The sequence below is a fragment of the Ceratotherium simum genome, chromosome 18 (genome assembly GCF_057802395.1).
Source record: "Ceratotherium simum simum isolate JZ-2026a chromosome 18, ASM5780239v1, whole genome shotgun sequence".
In the NCBI taxonomy this organism is placed as follows: Eukaryota; Metazoa; Chordata; class Mammalia; order Perissodactyla; family Rhinocerotidae; genus Ceratotherium; species Ceratotherium simum.
Window position 1 is genome coordinate 6,508,978 of NC_141917.1, and position 16,878 is coordinate 6,525,855.

Below are 16,878 nucleotides of genomic sequence, written 5' to 3' on the forward strand. Positions count from 1 at the left end.
ATCTCAGCAGAGTCTAGGTTGGGTTCCTATGTGATCCCACAGAGCACTATGCTTCCTCTACCATAACCCTTTGCACTTTGCATCATAGTTACTTGTATACATTTTGAATCTCCCTGCTCTCAAGTAACTTCTGGACCAGCTTAAAACACCTACAACTAGCCTACCTTTGGGCTCCCTCACCCACTATAAGTTTTGACTACAGGAGGCGTTGTGGAGGTTGTAAACAAGAAGTGGAGTCCACTACCCATCCACATGTTCTCCCTCCCAATACTACTCAGGATCAGGCATCTCTCTCTGGGCAACTGGAGTTAATTCTTCCTCTTGGACCATGGCTCGGCATCTGTGATCCCTGTCTCTACAAGGGAGCAGGGGAGAAGTAGGGATGGTTTTACAGCATCATCTGAACAGAATGGAAAGTGCAGGAGCCCAGCAGCTCTGATTTTCCTGGACCAGCCAGGAGCCCCTGGCTCCTGTCCATCGGCAGAGGAGGAAGTCTTTCCTCCAGGGTAAAGCCACAAGCCCTGTGCTTGGCGCAGGAGTGGAATGCGGCCAACAGCAGAGATCCAGCCGTGATCTGGCTGCAACCAGGTTGATGGGTGCCACATTATTTATTTTTTCTATTGTGGCAAAATATACACAACATAATATTTAAAATTTTAACCATTTTAAATCGTACAGTACAGTGGCATTAAATACATTCATATTGTTCTGCAGCCATCACCACCATCCATCTCCAGAACTTTTCCTTCATCCCAAACTAAAGCTCCATACATATTAAATAACAACACCCCCTCTTGCTCTCCCCAACCTCTGGCAACCACCATTCTGCTTTCTGTCTCTGTGGTTTGACCACTCTAGGGATCTCATATGAGTGGAATCATCAAGTATTTCTGCCTTTGTGTCTGGCTTATTTCACTTAGCATAATGTCTTCATGGTTCAACCATATTGTAGCATGTGTCAGAATTTCATTTCTTTTAAAAACTAAATAATATTCCATCGTATGTATATACCACAGTTTCTTTATCCATCTATCTGTTAATGGACATTTGGTTTGTTTCTACCTTTTCTACTACAGTCATGCATCACTTAATGACGGGAATATGTTCTGAGAAGTGCATTGTTAGGCAATTTCGTCATTGTGTGAACATCGTAGAGTGTACTTACACAAGCCTGGATGGTATAGACTACTACACACCTAGGTTATATGGTACTAATCTTATGCGACCACTGTCATATATGCATTCCATCGTTGACCATCATTATGTAGCACATGACTGTAATGTGAATAAGGCTGCTATGAACATGAGTGTGCAAACATCTGTTCAAGTCAGTGCTTTCTATTCCTTTGAGTATATATCTAGGAGTGGAATTGCTAGATCTTATGGTAATTCTACGTTTCCTTTTTTGAGGAACCACCATGCTGTTTGCCATAGCGGCTGCACCATTTTACATTCCCACCAGCAATGCGTATGGGTTCCAATTTCTCCACACCTCCAACAACACTTGTTATTTTTTGTTTTTTTGATCGTGGCCATCCTAATGGGTGTGAAGTGGTAGTAATTTTTGTTTCATGGTACATCTTAAACCATACCATATCATCTCAATGTCAAACCTCCAGCAGGAAGTTTAGGCTTCTTTATTAGGCCTTTACACAAATCCTAAACATTTTATTGTGTAAGAAAAGTTGTAATGGGGCTGGCCCGGTGGCGCAAGCGGTTGGGTGCGTGCACTTCCCTGCGGCAGCCCGGGGTTCGCTGGTTCGGATCCCGGGTCTGCACCGACGCACAGCTTGTCAAGCCATGCTGTGGCGGCGTCCCATGTAAAGTGGAGGAAGATGGGCATGATGTTAGCCCAGGGCCAGTCTTCCTCAGCAAAAAGAGGAGGATTGGCAGATGTTAGCTCAGGGCCGATCTTCCTCATAAAAAAGAAAAAAGTTGTAGTGCACACACTGGTACTGGGTTTCCCTCTCTTGACCCCTCAAGGTTTACTCTAAATGGACAGAATTCTAAGGAATCTCACATTTGTCCCACTAGCATGTACATCTCATGAAGGCAGGAAGCTACACCGTCATCTCCTTCAAATGACCTTAAGGGACTCCACACCTTCTCTCCCCACCCTACACTGTTCTCTGGTATAACACTCCACTGTTTTCCTGTATATACTTATTAGCACTGTAATTGGACAGTTGCTGGTGTCTTTTTTTGTTTAATGCATCACCCCAACTAAACTCTGAGCTTTAGGAAGATGTACCGTGTCTGCTTCATCCTGGCAGGCAGTAAGTAATCCAGAATCTTTTGTTAAGTAGTCTTTCTTTTAAGAATATTATTTTTTCTTTGAATCAATAAGAACAGAATTTGGCTTTTATTGTTTCCCTTCTTCTTGTTTAGGAATTCTTGTAATATAAATTCATATAACAATTCAAATAGAAATATACTCATTTGATATCAGAATTATGACAGTGTAATGAACTGTCAGGATGAATACCACGTACACCAGAGGGGGAGGGAGAGGCTGACTATGAGGGAAGAAAAGTCATCGGTAAGAATGGACTAGAATGGACAAAGTGCATCACATGACTTTTTCTTCTCACATTTTAATTAGAAAAATTTACGTCAAAAAAAATTTGAATGGGAAAGTTTAGCAAAATGTTTAAGTATTCCCTATCCAGGGAAATGACATTTTTCTTGTGAAAATGTAAATATAAAATGTAAAAATATACATACTCTTTTAATGGGAACAACTTATATTCCTTTCTTAATAAATGTAAACTTGCACATTCTGCCTCCCTTTGCTCCCATAGCATCCTATACGCTGACATTGTGGGGTTCACCCGGCTGGCCAGTGACTGCTCCCCAGGAGAACTGGTCCACATGCTGAATGAACTCTTTGGAAAGTTCGATCAAATTGCAAAGGTAAGTATTAGTGATTCACTTCTATTTGAAAATTTATAAAATCCTAGCTGATCTTTTCCCTGGTCTCCTATCAACTTCTTAGTTTTCATAAAATCATCCTTTAGGAATGTTATTTGTATATTTGTTGGATTTATTTGCCATTGAGCCTTGATAAGTCTCAAACCTATATCAGAAATGAGAACTGCCATAGCATATAATTATCACATTTGCATCTATTTTTAAAACTTATGCGTATATGTAATTCAGCACATGTATTATAAATACATTCAAGGTGGTGAGATTTAATTTGCACATCTCTCTGCGCTGTGCTGTTCTAAGATCCTCTTTTTAGGCATTTCAATGTCAAGGAGTTAGAAACATGTTTTCCTGTCTTCCAGTGGTAATTGTCAAATATTCATATTGTTAAGCAGCATCCTGGAAGAACCCCTACAGTAGGATGCATACTTTCTCCCTAAGCCCTTCATTTACTGCTGTCTCGTCTTTATCCATTGACCCTTGTGCCACTTGAACAGAAATGTAAGTTCAATATTTGTCATACATGTGCTCACTTATGGCAAGTTTCACAGAGAGGAAAATGGCATGTGATCCAAAACCATACTAGACCTTACTTCCTTATTGGAACTATTCGAGTTTCTGGTGGGAATACTGATTAAATATTTTCTTCTTCTTTGCGAACACTTTACTTCTCATGAAACATTTCCAGTCAGCCTGATTATTTCTTTGTATCATTCCCAACAAAAAATACTTCATGATGCTTATTAAAATGTGTTACTTATATATGGAAGAGTTGGTCCCAAATATAGTTCACTGCAAGATTCATCTCACTTGTAAACAATACAGAACATTCCAGCCAAGCCTCTTAGGAATAAATCTGGCTTGCAGATGTTGCCCGAGGCACTCTTGGGTCACGCTCCCCATGAGGTGCCTTATACTACACAACTGACCATGACAGATCTCACTGGGGATTTTAAAAGATTAGTAAGAGTATAGCTCTGCTTCCTTCTAGTACCAAACCAAAAGAAGAGGTTGAGTTTTTTGGGTGCTCATTTTTAGGAAAAAAATTGGTTGAAACTTAAATAATGTCTTTGAATTAATAAAAGGTCATTTTTGTTGGATGACTTGGTCATGTTAGGAAGAAATATCCCAATCTTGGCAGGTGATAACATAGCTCTAGTGTTCAGGTGGCATTCTCCCAATGTGCAAATGTCAGTGTCCAAATTTATCCTTTTGTAAGGCCATCAGTCATATTGAAATAGGGGCCCAACCTACTCCTGCATGACCTCACTTAACTAATTATATCTGCAATGACCCTATTGCCAAATAAGGTCACGTTCACAGGTACCAGGGGTTAGGGCTTCAACATACACATTTGGGGAGGACACAATTCATGACCCATCACAGAGGTACTCAGTGTGACTTCCTGTTCCTCTCTGATCATCATAACAAAGGAATGTCCAGGCAATATCAGAGTCCAGCCTAGGATGGCTTGGTCCATCTGTTGTTGGTCACAGGGGCAGCATGCTTTGGGCACCGGTTCATGACTCATAGTTAAATAACAGGGAGTTGGAGAGCATCGTAAGTAAACAGATAGTTCAGTCCTTTGAGTGAATACTACATAAAGCACATAACTTTAAGCTAAGGATCTCAAAATCCTTGCTCATTCACTGTTACTTTTTAAAAATTTTTAACCACTTTATCAAGGTATAACTGACATACAAAAAGCTGTACATATTTAATATATACAACTTAATGAGCTTGGAGATAACTATACACCTTTGAAACCATCACCATAATCTATGCCATAAACATATCCGTCACCTTTAAAAGTTTCCTCTTGCCCTCTTTTTTTATCATTATTATTATTATTATTTTTTGATTAAAACACTTAACATAAGATTTACCTTCCTAGCAAATTTTTAAGTATGTGATTAATTATTGTTAACTACAGACGCTATGCTGTACAATAGACCTCTAGAACTTATTCATCAGGCATAACTGAAACTTTGCACCCTTTGATCAATACCTCCCCATTTCCCCTCCCCCAGGCCTGGCAACCACCATTCTACTCTCTGCTTCTATGTTTGATTGTTTTAGATTCTTCATATAAGTGATATCGTCTAGTATTTGTTCTTCTGGCTTATTTCACTTAGCAAACTAAATTCAACAGCACATTAAAAGGATCATACACCATGGCCAAGTGGGATTTATCCCTGGGATGCAAGGATAGTTCAACATATGTAAATCAATCGATGTGATACACCACATTAACAGAATGAAGGATAAAAATCATATGATCATCTCAATAGAGGCAGAAAAAGCATTTGACAAAATTAAACATCCTTTCATGATAAAAACTCTCAACTAATAAGGTATAAAGGGAACTTACTTCAACACAATAAAGCCATATATGAAAAACCCACAGCCGACATCACACTCAATAGTGAAAAACTAAAAGCTTTTCCTCTAAGATTGGGAAGAAGACAAGGATGCCTACTCTCATTACTTCTGTTCAACATAGTACTGGAAGTCGTAGACAGAGTAATTAGGCAAGAAAAAGAAATAAAAGGCATCCAAAGAAGACAGGAAGAAGCAAAATTATCTCTGATTGCATATGACATGACCTTATATGTAGAAAACCCTAAAGAGTCCACAAAAATATGTTAGAACTAATAAACAAATTCAGTAAAGTTGCAAGATACAAAGTAAACCTACAAAAATAAGTTGTGTTTCTTTATACAGTAACAATGAAATATCTCAAAAGGAAATCAAGAAAACAATTCCATTTACATTAGCATCAAAAAGAATAAAATACTTAGGAATAAATTTCACCAAGTAGGTGAATGACTTGTACACTGAAAACTATAAGACAGTGATGAAAGAAATCTCAAAAGACACAAATAAGTAGAAACACATTCTATGTCATGGGTTGGAAGAATTAATATTGTTAAAATGTCCATAGTACCCAAAGCCATCTACAGATTCAATGTAATTCCTATCAAAATCTCAACGATATTTTTTACAGAAATAGAAAAAACAATCCTAAAATTCATATGGAACCACAAAAGATCCCAAATAGCCAAAGCAATTTTGAGCAAGAAGAACAAAGCTGGAGACATCAGACTTCCTGATTTCAAAATATGTTACAAAGCTACAGAAATCAAAATAGTATGATACTGGGGTAAAAACAGACATATAGACCAATGGAACAGAATAGAGAGCCTAGAAATAAACCATGCATGCATATACGGTCAACTGATCTTTGATAAGAGTGCCAAGAATTCACTATTATTAATCTTACTGTTTTCTAGACTCAGAATATCTATTTTTGAAGTATGAAAGGGAAACATTATTAGTAAGTTTTTTTTTTCCTTTTCATTACTTATGATATTGTTATCGGGAATTACTAGCACATCATCTACAGTGCCATAGATAAGCATAACAGTATGCAAGCTCTCTACCAGGTAGAGAAAGAAATATGCAAAGTCTTCACTAAACCTTGCACATGCTTAAGAACAAAAGATCTTATGTTCATTTTATTATTTCAAATTTGTTCAATTTATACATAGGCCTGTGTTAGTGTTAAGAAGAAAAAAAATTTGTGTTTGGTACATCTTTGCTTTTCTTTTTGTTTTTTTTATTTTAGTCAGGGTCTATAAGCTAGTTGAGAAGGTTAGAAATGGATGTAGGATTGATGCATATGACTGAAGTTAATCTTAATATTATAATATAAATACAATCCAGCCAAGAAAATTAATGAATTAATGAGTCACTCTAACTTTCTACTAAAACGGTTTAACCTAAGATCAGAATTAAGTTTTAAATTACTTGGCAATGTTGAATGGTGGCTTATTGTATTGTGGAGATGTTTATCAGAAGCTACATGTCTGCAGGTAGCAATCTGCTTCAGCTTTGAAATAAATGAAGAAAAATGAAATGCGCTTAGTAGAGGATGACATAAGATTCTAATTCCAGTTGAGTTTTGACATCATTTTCTGCCCTGAAAGGTTCTGCTCTGCACGGAATGTTTCATTTCACCAACCATATTTAGGATATTTGAACTAAAGAAAATGATCCTTCCTTACGCTCCTCTGCTAGTGTTAAGTGTAAATCATTCCTGAACATTCCCTCTGCTTTCCCTATCTTCTCCTTTCCTTTGTTCTTCCTGGCAAATGTGCATGTGGGGGAGGGTGGCTCATTCTTGTTGGGTAATGACGGGAAACCCAACTAGTTCTCATGTCTCTCTCCCCACAAACCGTATTCACTGTGACAGTGTCGGTAGAATGAGCACTTGATGATATTCAGTAAATCTAAATCGTTATGTAAGTGCTAATGCAACTGAAGCTCTGTGATTTCTTCTTCCAGGAGAATGAATGCATGAGAATAAAGATTTTAGGAGACTGCTACTACTGTGTGTCCGGGCTGCCTATCTCTCTCCCTAACCATGCCAAGAACTGTGTGAAAATGGGCCTGGATATGTGTGAGGCCATAAAGTAAGTGGACTGCCTAGTGAGATCTTTTTTAACTATTTAATAATTTTTAGTTGTAATTCTCACCCACAACTATTTCTATTTTTCTGTCTATTGGCACTAAATACTTTATTGGACATTTAAATGTAAATGTACAGAGACCCATTTATTGACATGTGAGAAGTCAGCCCAAAGTAAGACTTCTCCAAGTGTTTTGTATTATTATTAGCCTTAGATTACAGCAAAACTGAGTTAGAAATCTATGGGAAGAGACAGTTGAAACAAACCTTTGTTTGTTTCAAAGGTGATTTTTTTTTTTTAATTTAAATGTCTTCTCCGATCTTAAGGAAAAAGTCTGTACTCGGCATCTCTCTTGAGCATCTCTTCGTACAAATTGTAAGAAAGTAGTTTCCACCACCAGACTGCAATTCATCTAAAAATCAAGTCCAAAATTACTTCCTCTAGTCAAAAATGCTCAGCTCTGTGAATTTAGCTTCAGTTTATATCCATAATATATGTTTTCTGCATTTGTATCTATAGTTTCTTTCATTGTAATTCTAGAGAAGTGTCACTTACATAGAATTACATAGAATAATATTATAATTACAGTTGACAAGGGAGGACAAAGTTAATTTTCGTTACCAGTACCATAATGCACACTTCTTCAGTAATGTCTTCGTAGAAGCCATACTATTTTTATAAGTGATAAGAGCTCTTGTTTGTTGATTGTATGATTGTAAGATTTTAGCTTATTGGGTTTGTTGATTGCCTATTTTCTGTCAAGTGATTTTACCCTATCCTTCACATATTTTTGGTCTAAACAGGATAGGAATTTGTGCTTGATCTTCTAATTCCTTTTCTCAGGGTTAAAATAGATGGAGCTTTAAGTGAGAAAGCCACAGATCAGGCTGTCACTGTGTTTAGCACATCGTGTACTTTGTTCACATGCTGAAATGGACTAAAAGGTTTCTCGGTGGGTTTCCCAGTGCTGTCCAGGGAAGAGTCGTGAAGCCCCACAGCCTTAGCTGAGTCCAAGAGACCGAAGTGTTCCAAATCCACTAGCTCAGTAGCAATTGCCGCAGGCCACTGTGCGATGGATGAGGGAATGGGAGGCAGATAAATAAAGTGGAATCAAGTAAAGAATCAAGATGGGAGGGGTAGTCAGTGTGGCCTCAGCTGTCCTCACGAAAGACATTGCATGGGAAACAATCATGTTCTTACTTGTTTCTTCCCGTAAGTAAATTGTTTGTCCTCTCTGAGACATGAAAAATATTTTTCACTTTATTTCAAAAGTAATTAACTATTCATGACACTCTGGGTCTAGATGTAAGTAGATCCAATCAGCGGAACTAATAGGTTTTCTCAAATTTATAACCCATCCCTGGAGGCAGCCTTCATGTTGGTTTTAAACAGGAGGTGAAATGGGTTCTGTTGGGGAAAGCATTTTTTCTTGATTTCCTTTTCATATAGATGTGGGGAAGATTTTATGAAGGACAAAATTATGTGTATCAATAACATATTGAATTAAACAATCCACTCTTTTACTGAAGCTTGATTTTTGCTTTGGAATTAATTGTTTTCTAGTTCCCTTATCTTTATGGTATTCCAACATGTTGAAGAATTTTTGAGAAAGAATCCTTACATTCTGTCCCCTGGCATGTCACTAGTTCAACAGTAATATCTTTTTCTTCTGTTACTTTTTTTATTGTGGTAGCATATACATAACATAAATATTGCTCTTTGTTTTTACATGTACAATTCAGTGGCATTAAGTACATTCAAAATGTTGAACAGCCATCACCACTATCTACTTCCAGGACCTTTTCATCATCCCAAACAGAAACTCCGTACCCATTAAGCAATAACTCCCCATTTCCCTCCTCCCAGCCCCTGGTAACCTCTATTCTACTTTTTGCCTTTATAAATTTGCCTGTTCTAGATACTTCATGTAAATGGAATCATACAATATTTGTCCGTTTGTGTACGGCTCATTTCACTTAATATAATGTTTTCAAGGTTCGTCCAGATTGTGGCATGTGTCAGTACTTCATTACTTTTGATGATGGAGTAATATTCCATTGTATGTATTTACCACATTTTATTTGTCCATTCATCATAGATGCATCAGCAATATCTTCTCAGTGATGTTAGCAGATTTGAGGAAACTCTCTAGAACTCTTGCTTTTACCTAAACTTAAGCTTCAAATCTTAATGGCCATATGTCCCCATGATCTGCCACTCTTTGACCAATGGCTTCCACATTCTTTCTCCATTTTATATCACCTGTTCAGTTCATATACAGTTGACAGAATGATCAATAATAGGTTGTTTTGTTACACTCTCAGTAAGAGACAGCACCTTAACAAATTTCAGGAATTCTTTGTTCTCTCTCACATAGGAAAACAAGCATTTCTATTCCCATTTTTTGAACCATAAGATGAGGATGAATCCAGCAATTTTGATTTTTTAAGCTGGTGAGGAGAAAGCACACACTTGGTACTTGGAATTTTGGCCGATTACCTCAGGTTTTTCATAGGCACCAGAGACATGAGTCCGGGATCATTGACCTGTGTTTTTCCCTCTGAGTTTGGACCCCGCACTTACTCAGGGCCTTGTTCCCGTCAGCCAGGGCACCACTACAGAGCACTCAGCTGCAGTTTTGGAATATTCCCAATGCTTACAGAGATATTTTTTTATTTCTGTCATGAAAATGTAAACTGTTCTTAATCAAAGGAGTAATATTCAAGACCCTGACTTGGTAAGTGATTAAGGTTCCTCTTAAGCTAGAAAGTTTGTCTACTGTTGTTGCAAGCTTCAAGCAGTTATTTCAGCCTTTTTCTAGAGGTCACACAGATTGCATCTACATACATTGAAACATTTAGTCAGTCCATTCATTTGAATCCTTGATCAACTCATTTTTCTAAAAAGGACACAAGGGACGTGGAGATTGTTTTAAAGACTCAAACCGTTACCCCGTCAATTCTGTCAAAATGGCCAACTGTAGAGTGCTTCGTCTTCCCTTTTTATTCCTTCTTGGCTTTCTGCTGACTGTATTTTGGTAAACAGAAATGCCACGTGGTTGGAACAGCTCTCTCTCAACAACATAAAATATTAAGAACAACTATGGGTTCTACAACAAATTTTTTCAAGATCATCATCTCCCAAAGACAGAAACACAGTAAATCCTTCAAAAATGACCTGGGTCAATTAATAAACTCATGTCAAGTGTCTACGTTGCACCAGGCCCTGAACCCACTGATGGGTATGCAGACCACTTGGACGAGGTCTGTGTCTTCAAGGCTGACCCTGAGAGCAGATGTGGACACAAAGCAAGGCGTGCTAACTGCCCTCAGGGAGGTTGGAGCACACAGGACAGGTGCCTACGTCAACCTACAAGGAGAGACCAGAAAACCTTCCTGGATGAGGTCATCCCTAAGCCAAGGGTGGAAGAACAATGCAAGCTGGCCACGTTATACCCATGCTGTCAGGGAAGGGAGGCTTCGGGGAGTGGGGAGCAGAGAGAGGAACCCTTGTGAGCAAAGGCCCCGAGGTGAGGACCACACAGTGCCCAGGCAGCCATAAGCACTCCGCTGACAGAGGGCAGATTGGCCAGGGGCAGCTCTCCTATGTCATGTTGATGCCCTGTCTCATCTTGTGGGCAGGAATGAAGGGTTTGGATGACTTGCATAGTGCCAAATAGGTTGTTGTCTTTTTTGTGAAAATAATAGAAAAGGCAGATAGAGAGGGAGGAAGGAAAAGGAAGAGAAGGGAAGAACTATCTATATTTTTTTCAGGAGGCCGTTTATTTTACATCCATTTCTTTTTATCATTTTTAGCACATTCAAATATGTCATTGTATTATTTAAGCATGACATCCATGCCTATGTCATTTTGAGCCTTTTAAGGTTCATTTTACTGCAGCCCACACCAGGTAACCCTCCTTGTTATGTTGCAATCAGGGTCATTGCTTCTCTTCACATTTCCTCTTGGGGCAGTTCTCTCCAGGTGAGTAGGGACGTCTTCTTACATAGTTCTTTTACAATAATATTTTAATTGATAGATGTATTTAGTGGCAGAAATAAATAGGCATTGCCAAGCATTGCCATTTTCCCCTAAAGGAAGTTCTTCATTTGTCTCCATTAATGAGTTGGTGACAGGGTCCTAAAGTATTTTTTAAACGATTTTTTTAATTAGTTTCTTTTTAATGATACCTTATGCTTTATTAAAGCTTTCTAAAGAGTATTATTTTTCTCTTTTTGTTAAAGAATGTGCATAATTGAAAAGTTTTAATCTCTTTTTTTTTAATTTCTATTCAAGCTAAAGTCACTATTAAACTCACAAATAAGCTGTATTGTCTCTTATCAGCAAAAAATATTCATTGGGGACATATTGTGCTAAGCACTACAATTGCAAATGGTGTCTAAGACCATTTCTGACAGTACAAAGCAATGTCACATGATTCTAGTATGAAACTTCAGAGCAGGTGTCAGCACATGATAGGTACTTGATACATATTGGTTGAAAAAGTGGAAGCTACAGCCAAAATGCTGCATCATCGCCATGGTCTGGCCTGCTGTGGCTTTCCTAGCCAGACTATTGGAGCCTTTGGTCTCGTCTGGAATTTTCCAGAAAAAAAAGTCCTTTCTCTTGGCTCAGAGGAGCAATTTTCTGCCACAGGAGGAATTCATGACAATATTTCCAACAATCTGAGAAATTCTGAATAATAAAATGCGAGGAAAATTGGCCAGGAGTTAGAGGAAGAAGAGGATGTTCCTGGATGGTGATGTTACTTTCCTTCTCTTTAGGAAAGTAAGGGATGCCACTGGAGTTGATATCAACATGCGAGTTGGAGTGCATTCTGGGAATGTCCTCTGTGGTGTAATTGGTCTGCAGAAGTGGCAGTATGATGTGTGGTCACATGACGTTACCTTGGCCAACCACATGGAAGCTGGAGGTGTCCCTGGGTAAGGCTAGACACTGGATTTCTCTCTTCAGGCTGGTTACATGGTTAGGAATGGTAGGTTAGTGGGTTAGTAACTGACTGCTCAGTGTTCAGTGATTTCTATTACCTCTCTTAGTATCGTGCTACTCATGCCCAATGGTCTCTTACATTAATCAGATACACATGCGCTCTCTAGTCCCAATTTCCCCACCCCCATGACACATGGTCAAAGACTGTGGATATCAGATACTAAATTATAGACTTTAACTTATTTGCAATTTTATGAGTAGAGACCTAAGTCAAAGATGTTTTCTAATGCAGTGCAGAAATGGCATTTCTCTATTACTGGTGACCTCTGAAACCAGTACTATTAAAATGAGAAAACTGTAGCATCCACCTCTGGTTAGAAGAGCATATTTCAGACATGACAATTTTGATGCAAGTGCTATAATTTGGGGAAGCATGAGAGCAGGCATTGAGAAAGAAAATCCATACTTTTTTACAGATTAACACACTTCCTAAAAATCTCTTTGGCATGCATTTCAAAAATATCCTCACACAAAAATTTGATATGATCAAGTTTTATTAGCTGTGATTCACCACGCCCACCATGCAGTTTCTGTACGTGCAGAGAAGCTCCAAATACTGGTAACTCATGACCTCTAGAAGCGTCTTTCCAAAGCAGTGGTTAATAGAATATAAACCTTAATCCCAGTCAATTTTACCAAGAACATATAGTCTTTCCTTCATTGGGGGAAGAAGAAATTATTTCTGAAATAACAAATAAGTGGAAAATCTTCCTCATGTTTATCCTTCTATATCTTGATTGCGGTTTTAAAATGGAATTTCAGACGTGTTCACATTTCTTCGGTCACCCTGGAACACTTGAATGGAGCCTATAAAGTGGAGGAAGGAGATGGTGACATCAGGGACCCATATTTAAAACAGCACCTGGTGAAAACCTACTTTGTAATCAACCCCAAGGTCAGTGTTATAAAGAGTCGATAATTAGCCCCCGACTTCTGTGATTAAAAGGGAGAGGGGAGATTACTAATATCGATGAGTGTTTTCATTCAAGAATCAGTGTAATTCTTTGCTAGTCTTTGCCTCTAAAATTACTGTAAATGAATATGGTAGTTTAATCATGGAACATAATTTTGTAATAATAAATTCAAACATTTACTAAAGAAACAGTTGAAATGAATTGCTTGTTTATATGACAAGATTATTGTCTTGGTTACTATAGCTTTGTAGTATATTTTGAAATCAGGGAGTGTGATACCTCCAGCTTTGTTCTTTTTTCTCAGGATTTCTTTAGCTATTCGGGGTCTTTTGTTGTTCCATATAAATTTTAGGATTCTTTGTTCTATTTCTGTGAAAAATGTTGTTGGAACTTTGATAGGGATTGCATTGAATCTATAGATGGCTTTAGGACGTATGGACATCTTAACTATGTTAATTCTTCCAATCCAAGAGCACGGAATATCTTTCCATTTCTTTGTGTCTTCTTCAATTTCTTTCAGAAATGTTTTATAGTTTTCGGTGTACAGATCTTTCACCTCTTTGGTTAAGTTTATTCCTAGGTATTTTATTCTTTTTGTTGCAATTGTAAATGGGATGGTATTCTTAATTTCTCTTTCTGCTACTTCGTTGTTAGTGTACAGAAATGCAACTGATTTTTGTATGTTGATTTTGTATCCTGCAACTTTCCCATATTCGTTTATTACTTCTAAAAGTTTTCTGGTGGATTCTTTAGGGTTTTCTATATATAAAATCATGTCATCTGCAAATAGTGACAGTTTCACTTCTTCCTTTCCAATTTGGATCCCTTTTATTTCTTTCTCTTGCCTGATTGCTCTGGCTAGGACTTCCAATACTATGTTAAATAGGAGTGGTGACAGTGGGCATGCTTGTCTGGTTCCTGTTCTTAGAGGGATAGCTTTCAGTTTTTCACCATTGAGGATGATATTAGCTGTGGGTTTCTCATATATGGTCTTTATTATGTTGAGGTACTTTCCTTCTATACCCATTTTATTCAGAGTTTTTATCATAAATGGATGCTGGATCTTGTCAAATGCTTTCTCTGCATCTATTGAGATGATCATGTGATTTTTGTTCTTCATTTTATTAATGTGGTGTATTACATTGATTGATTTGCGAATGTTAAACCATCCCTGCATCCCTGGAATAAATCCCACTTGATCGTGGTGTATAATCTTGTTAACGTATTGTTGTATGCGATTTGCTAGTATTTTGTTGAGGATTTTCGCATCGATGTTCATCAGTGATATTGGCCTGTAATTTTCTTTTTTTTTGTTGTCCTTGTCTGGTTTTGGTATCAGGGTAATGTCAACTTCGTAGAATGAGTTAGGGAGCTTCCCCCCCTCCTCAATTTTTGGAAGAGTTTGAGAAGGATAGGTATTAAGTCTTCTTTGAATGTTTGGTAGACTTCACCAGGCAAGCCGCCTGGTCCTGGACTTTTATTTTTGGGGAGGTTTTTGATTACTGTTTCGATCTCCTTACTGGTGATTGGTCTATTCAAATTCTCTACTTCTTCTTGATCCAGTTTTGGAAGGTTGTATGATTCTAAGAATTTATCCATTTCTTCCAGATTGTCGAATTGGTGGGCATATAGCTTTTCATAGTATTCTCTTATAATCTTTTTGTATTTCTGAGGTGTCTGTTGTAACCTCTCCTCTTTCATTTCTGATTTTACTTATTTGTGCCTTCTCTCTTTTTTCTTGGTGACTCTACCTAAACGTTTGTCTATTTTGTTGATCTTTTCAAAGAACCAGCTCTTGGTTTTATCAATTTTTTCTATTGTTTTTTTGGTCTCTATTTCATTTATTTCTGCTCTGATTTTTATTATTTCCCTTCTTCTACTGATTTGGGGCTTTGTTTGTTCTTCTTTTTCCAGTTCCTTTAGGTGCACTGTTAGATTGTTTATTTGAGATTTTTCTTGTTTGTTGAGATAGGCCTGTATTGCTATAAACTTCCCTCTTAGAACCGCTTTTGCTGTATCCCATAAATTCTGGCATGTCGTATTTTCATTTTCATTTGTCTCCAGGTATTTTTTGATTTCTTCTTTGATTTCTTCATTAACCCAGTCGTTGTTCAGTAGCATTTTGTTTAATCTCCATGTATTTGTGGCTTTTCTGATTTTCTTCCTATAGTTGATTTCTAGTTTCATACCGTTGTGGTCAGAAAAGATGCTTGGTATTATTTCAATCTTCTTAAATTTATGGAGACTTGTTTTGTGGCCTAATATGTGATCAATCCTGGAGAACGTTCCATGTGCATTTGAAAAGAACGTGTATTCTTCGGTTTTTGGATGGAATGCTCTGTATATATCTACTAGGTCCATCTGTTCTAGTGTGTCGTTTAAGGCCAATGTTTCCTTATTGATCTTCTGTTTGGATGATCTATCCGTTGGTGTAAGTGGAGTGTTAAAGTCCCCTACTATTATTGTGTTACTGTCTATTTCTGTTTTTATGTCTGTTAATAATTGCTTTATATATTTAGGTGCACCTACATTGGGTGCATAGATATTTACAAGTGTTATATCCTCTTGTTGGATTGTTCCCTTGATCATTATGTAATGCCCTTCTTTGTCTCGTTTTACAGTTTTTGTTTTAAAGTCTATTTTGTCTGATATGAGTACTGCTACCCCAGCTTTCTTTTCATTGCCATTTGCGTGGAGTATCTTTTTCCATCCCTTCACTTTCAGTTTGTGAGTGTCTTTAGGTCTGAAGTGTGTCTCTTGTATGCAGCATATATATGGGTCTTGTTTTTATCCAATCAGCCACCCTATGCCTTTTAATTGGAGCATTTAGTCCATTGACGCGTTTAAAGTAGCTATTGATAAGTATGTACTTACTGCCATTTTTTAACTTTTTTTTTTTCCTCAGTGTTTTAGTAGTCCTTCTCTGTTCCTTACTTCTTCTATACAGAATTGATGGTCACTTTAGTTTGACCTCTGTCTGAAAGCTGTACTCTTTAACTACCCTCCTCCCTCCTTTTATGTTTTTGATATCATATCCAACCTCTTGTTTGTCCATTTGTATCCATTACGTTCTAATCGTGGAAATAGATAATTTTTCCTATTTGTGGTCTTTTCTTTTCCCCTTAAATCAGTCCCTTTAACATTTCTTGTAACACTGGTTTCTTGGTGACAAACTCCTTTAATTTTTGCTTATCTGGGAAAATTTTGATCTCTCCTTCCATTTTGAACGATAACCTTGCTGGTGAGAGGATTCTTGGCTGTAAGTTTTTCCTTTTAGCACTTTAAATATATCATGCCATTCTCTTCTAGCCTGTAAGGTTTCTGCTGAGAAGTCAGCTGATAGCCTTATGGGGTTTCCTTTGTATGTAACTTGACATTCTCTTGCGGCTTTTAGGATTCTCTCTTTATCTTTAATTCTGGACATTTTGATTATGATGTGTCTTGGTGTGGGCCTCTTTGGGTTTATCTTGTTTGGGGCTCTCTGTGCCTCCTGTACCTGGATGTCTGTTTCCTTCCTTAGGTTAGGGAAGTTTTCATCTATTATTTCTTGAAAT

General features: G+C 37.6%; 1 protein-coding gene across 1 annotated transcript in view; it reads left to right on the top strand.

Annotated features, from left to right (window-relative positions):
• The window catches only part of ADCY2 (adenylate cyclase 2), a 404,666-nt gene that overhangs the window by 277,779 nt on the left and 110,009 nt on the right, over positions 1 to 16,878 (top strand). The window contains exons 6-9 of the mRNA XM_087443107.1: positions 2,802 to 2,913; positions 7,276 to 7,403; positions 12,185 to 12,343; positions 13,173 to 13,305. Coding sequence (XP_087299233.1) covers positions 2,802 to 2,913; positions 7,276 to 7,403; positions 12,185 to 12,343; positions 13,173 to 13,305 — 532 coding nt within the window. The remainder of the gene's footprint in view (positions 1 to 2,801; positions 2,914 to 7,275; positions 7,404 to 12,184; positions 12,344 to 13,172; positions 13,306 to 16,878) is intronic.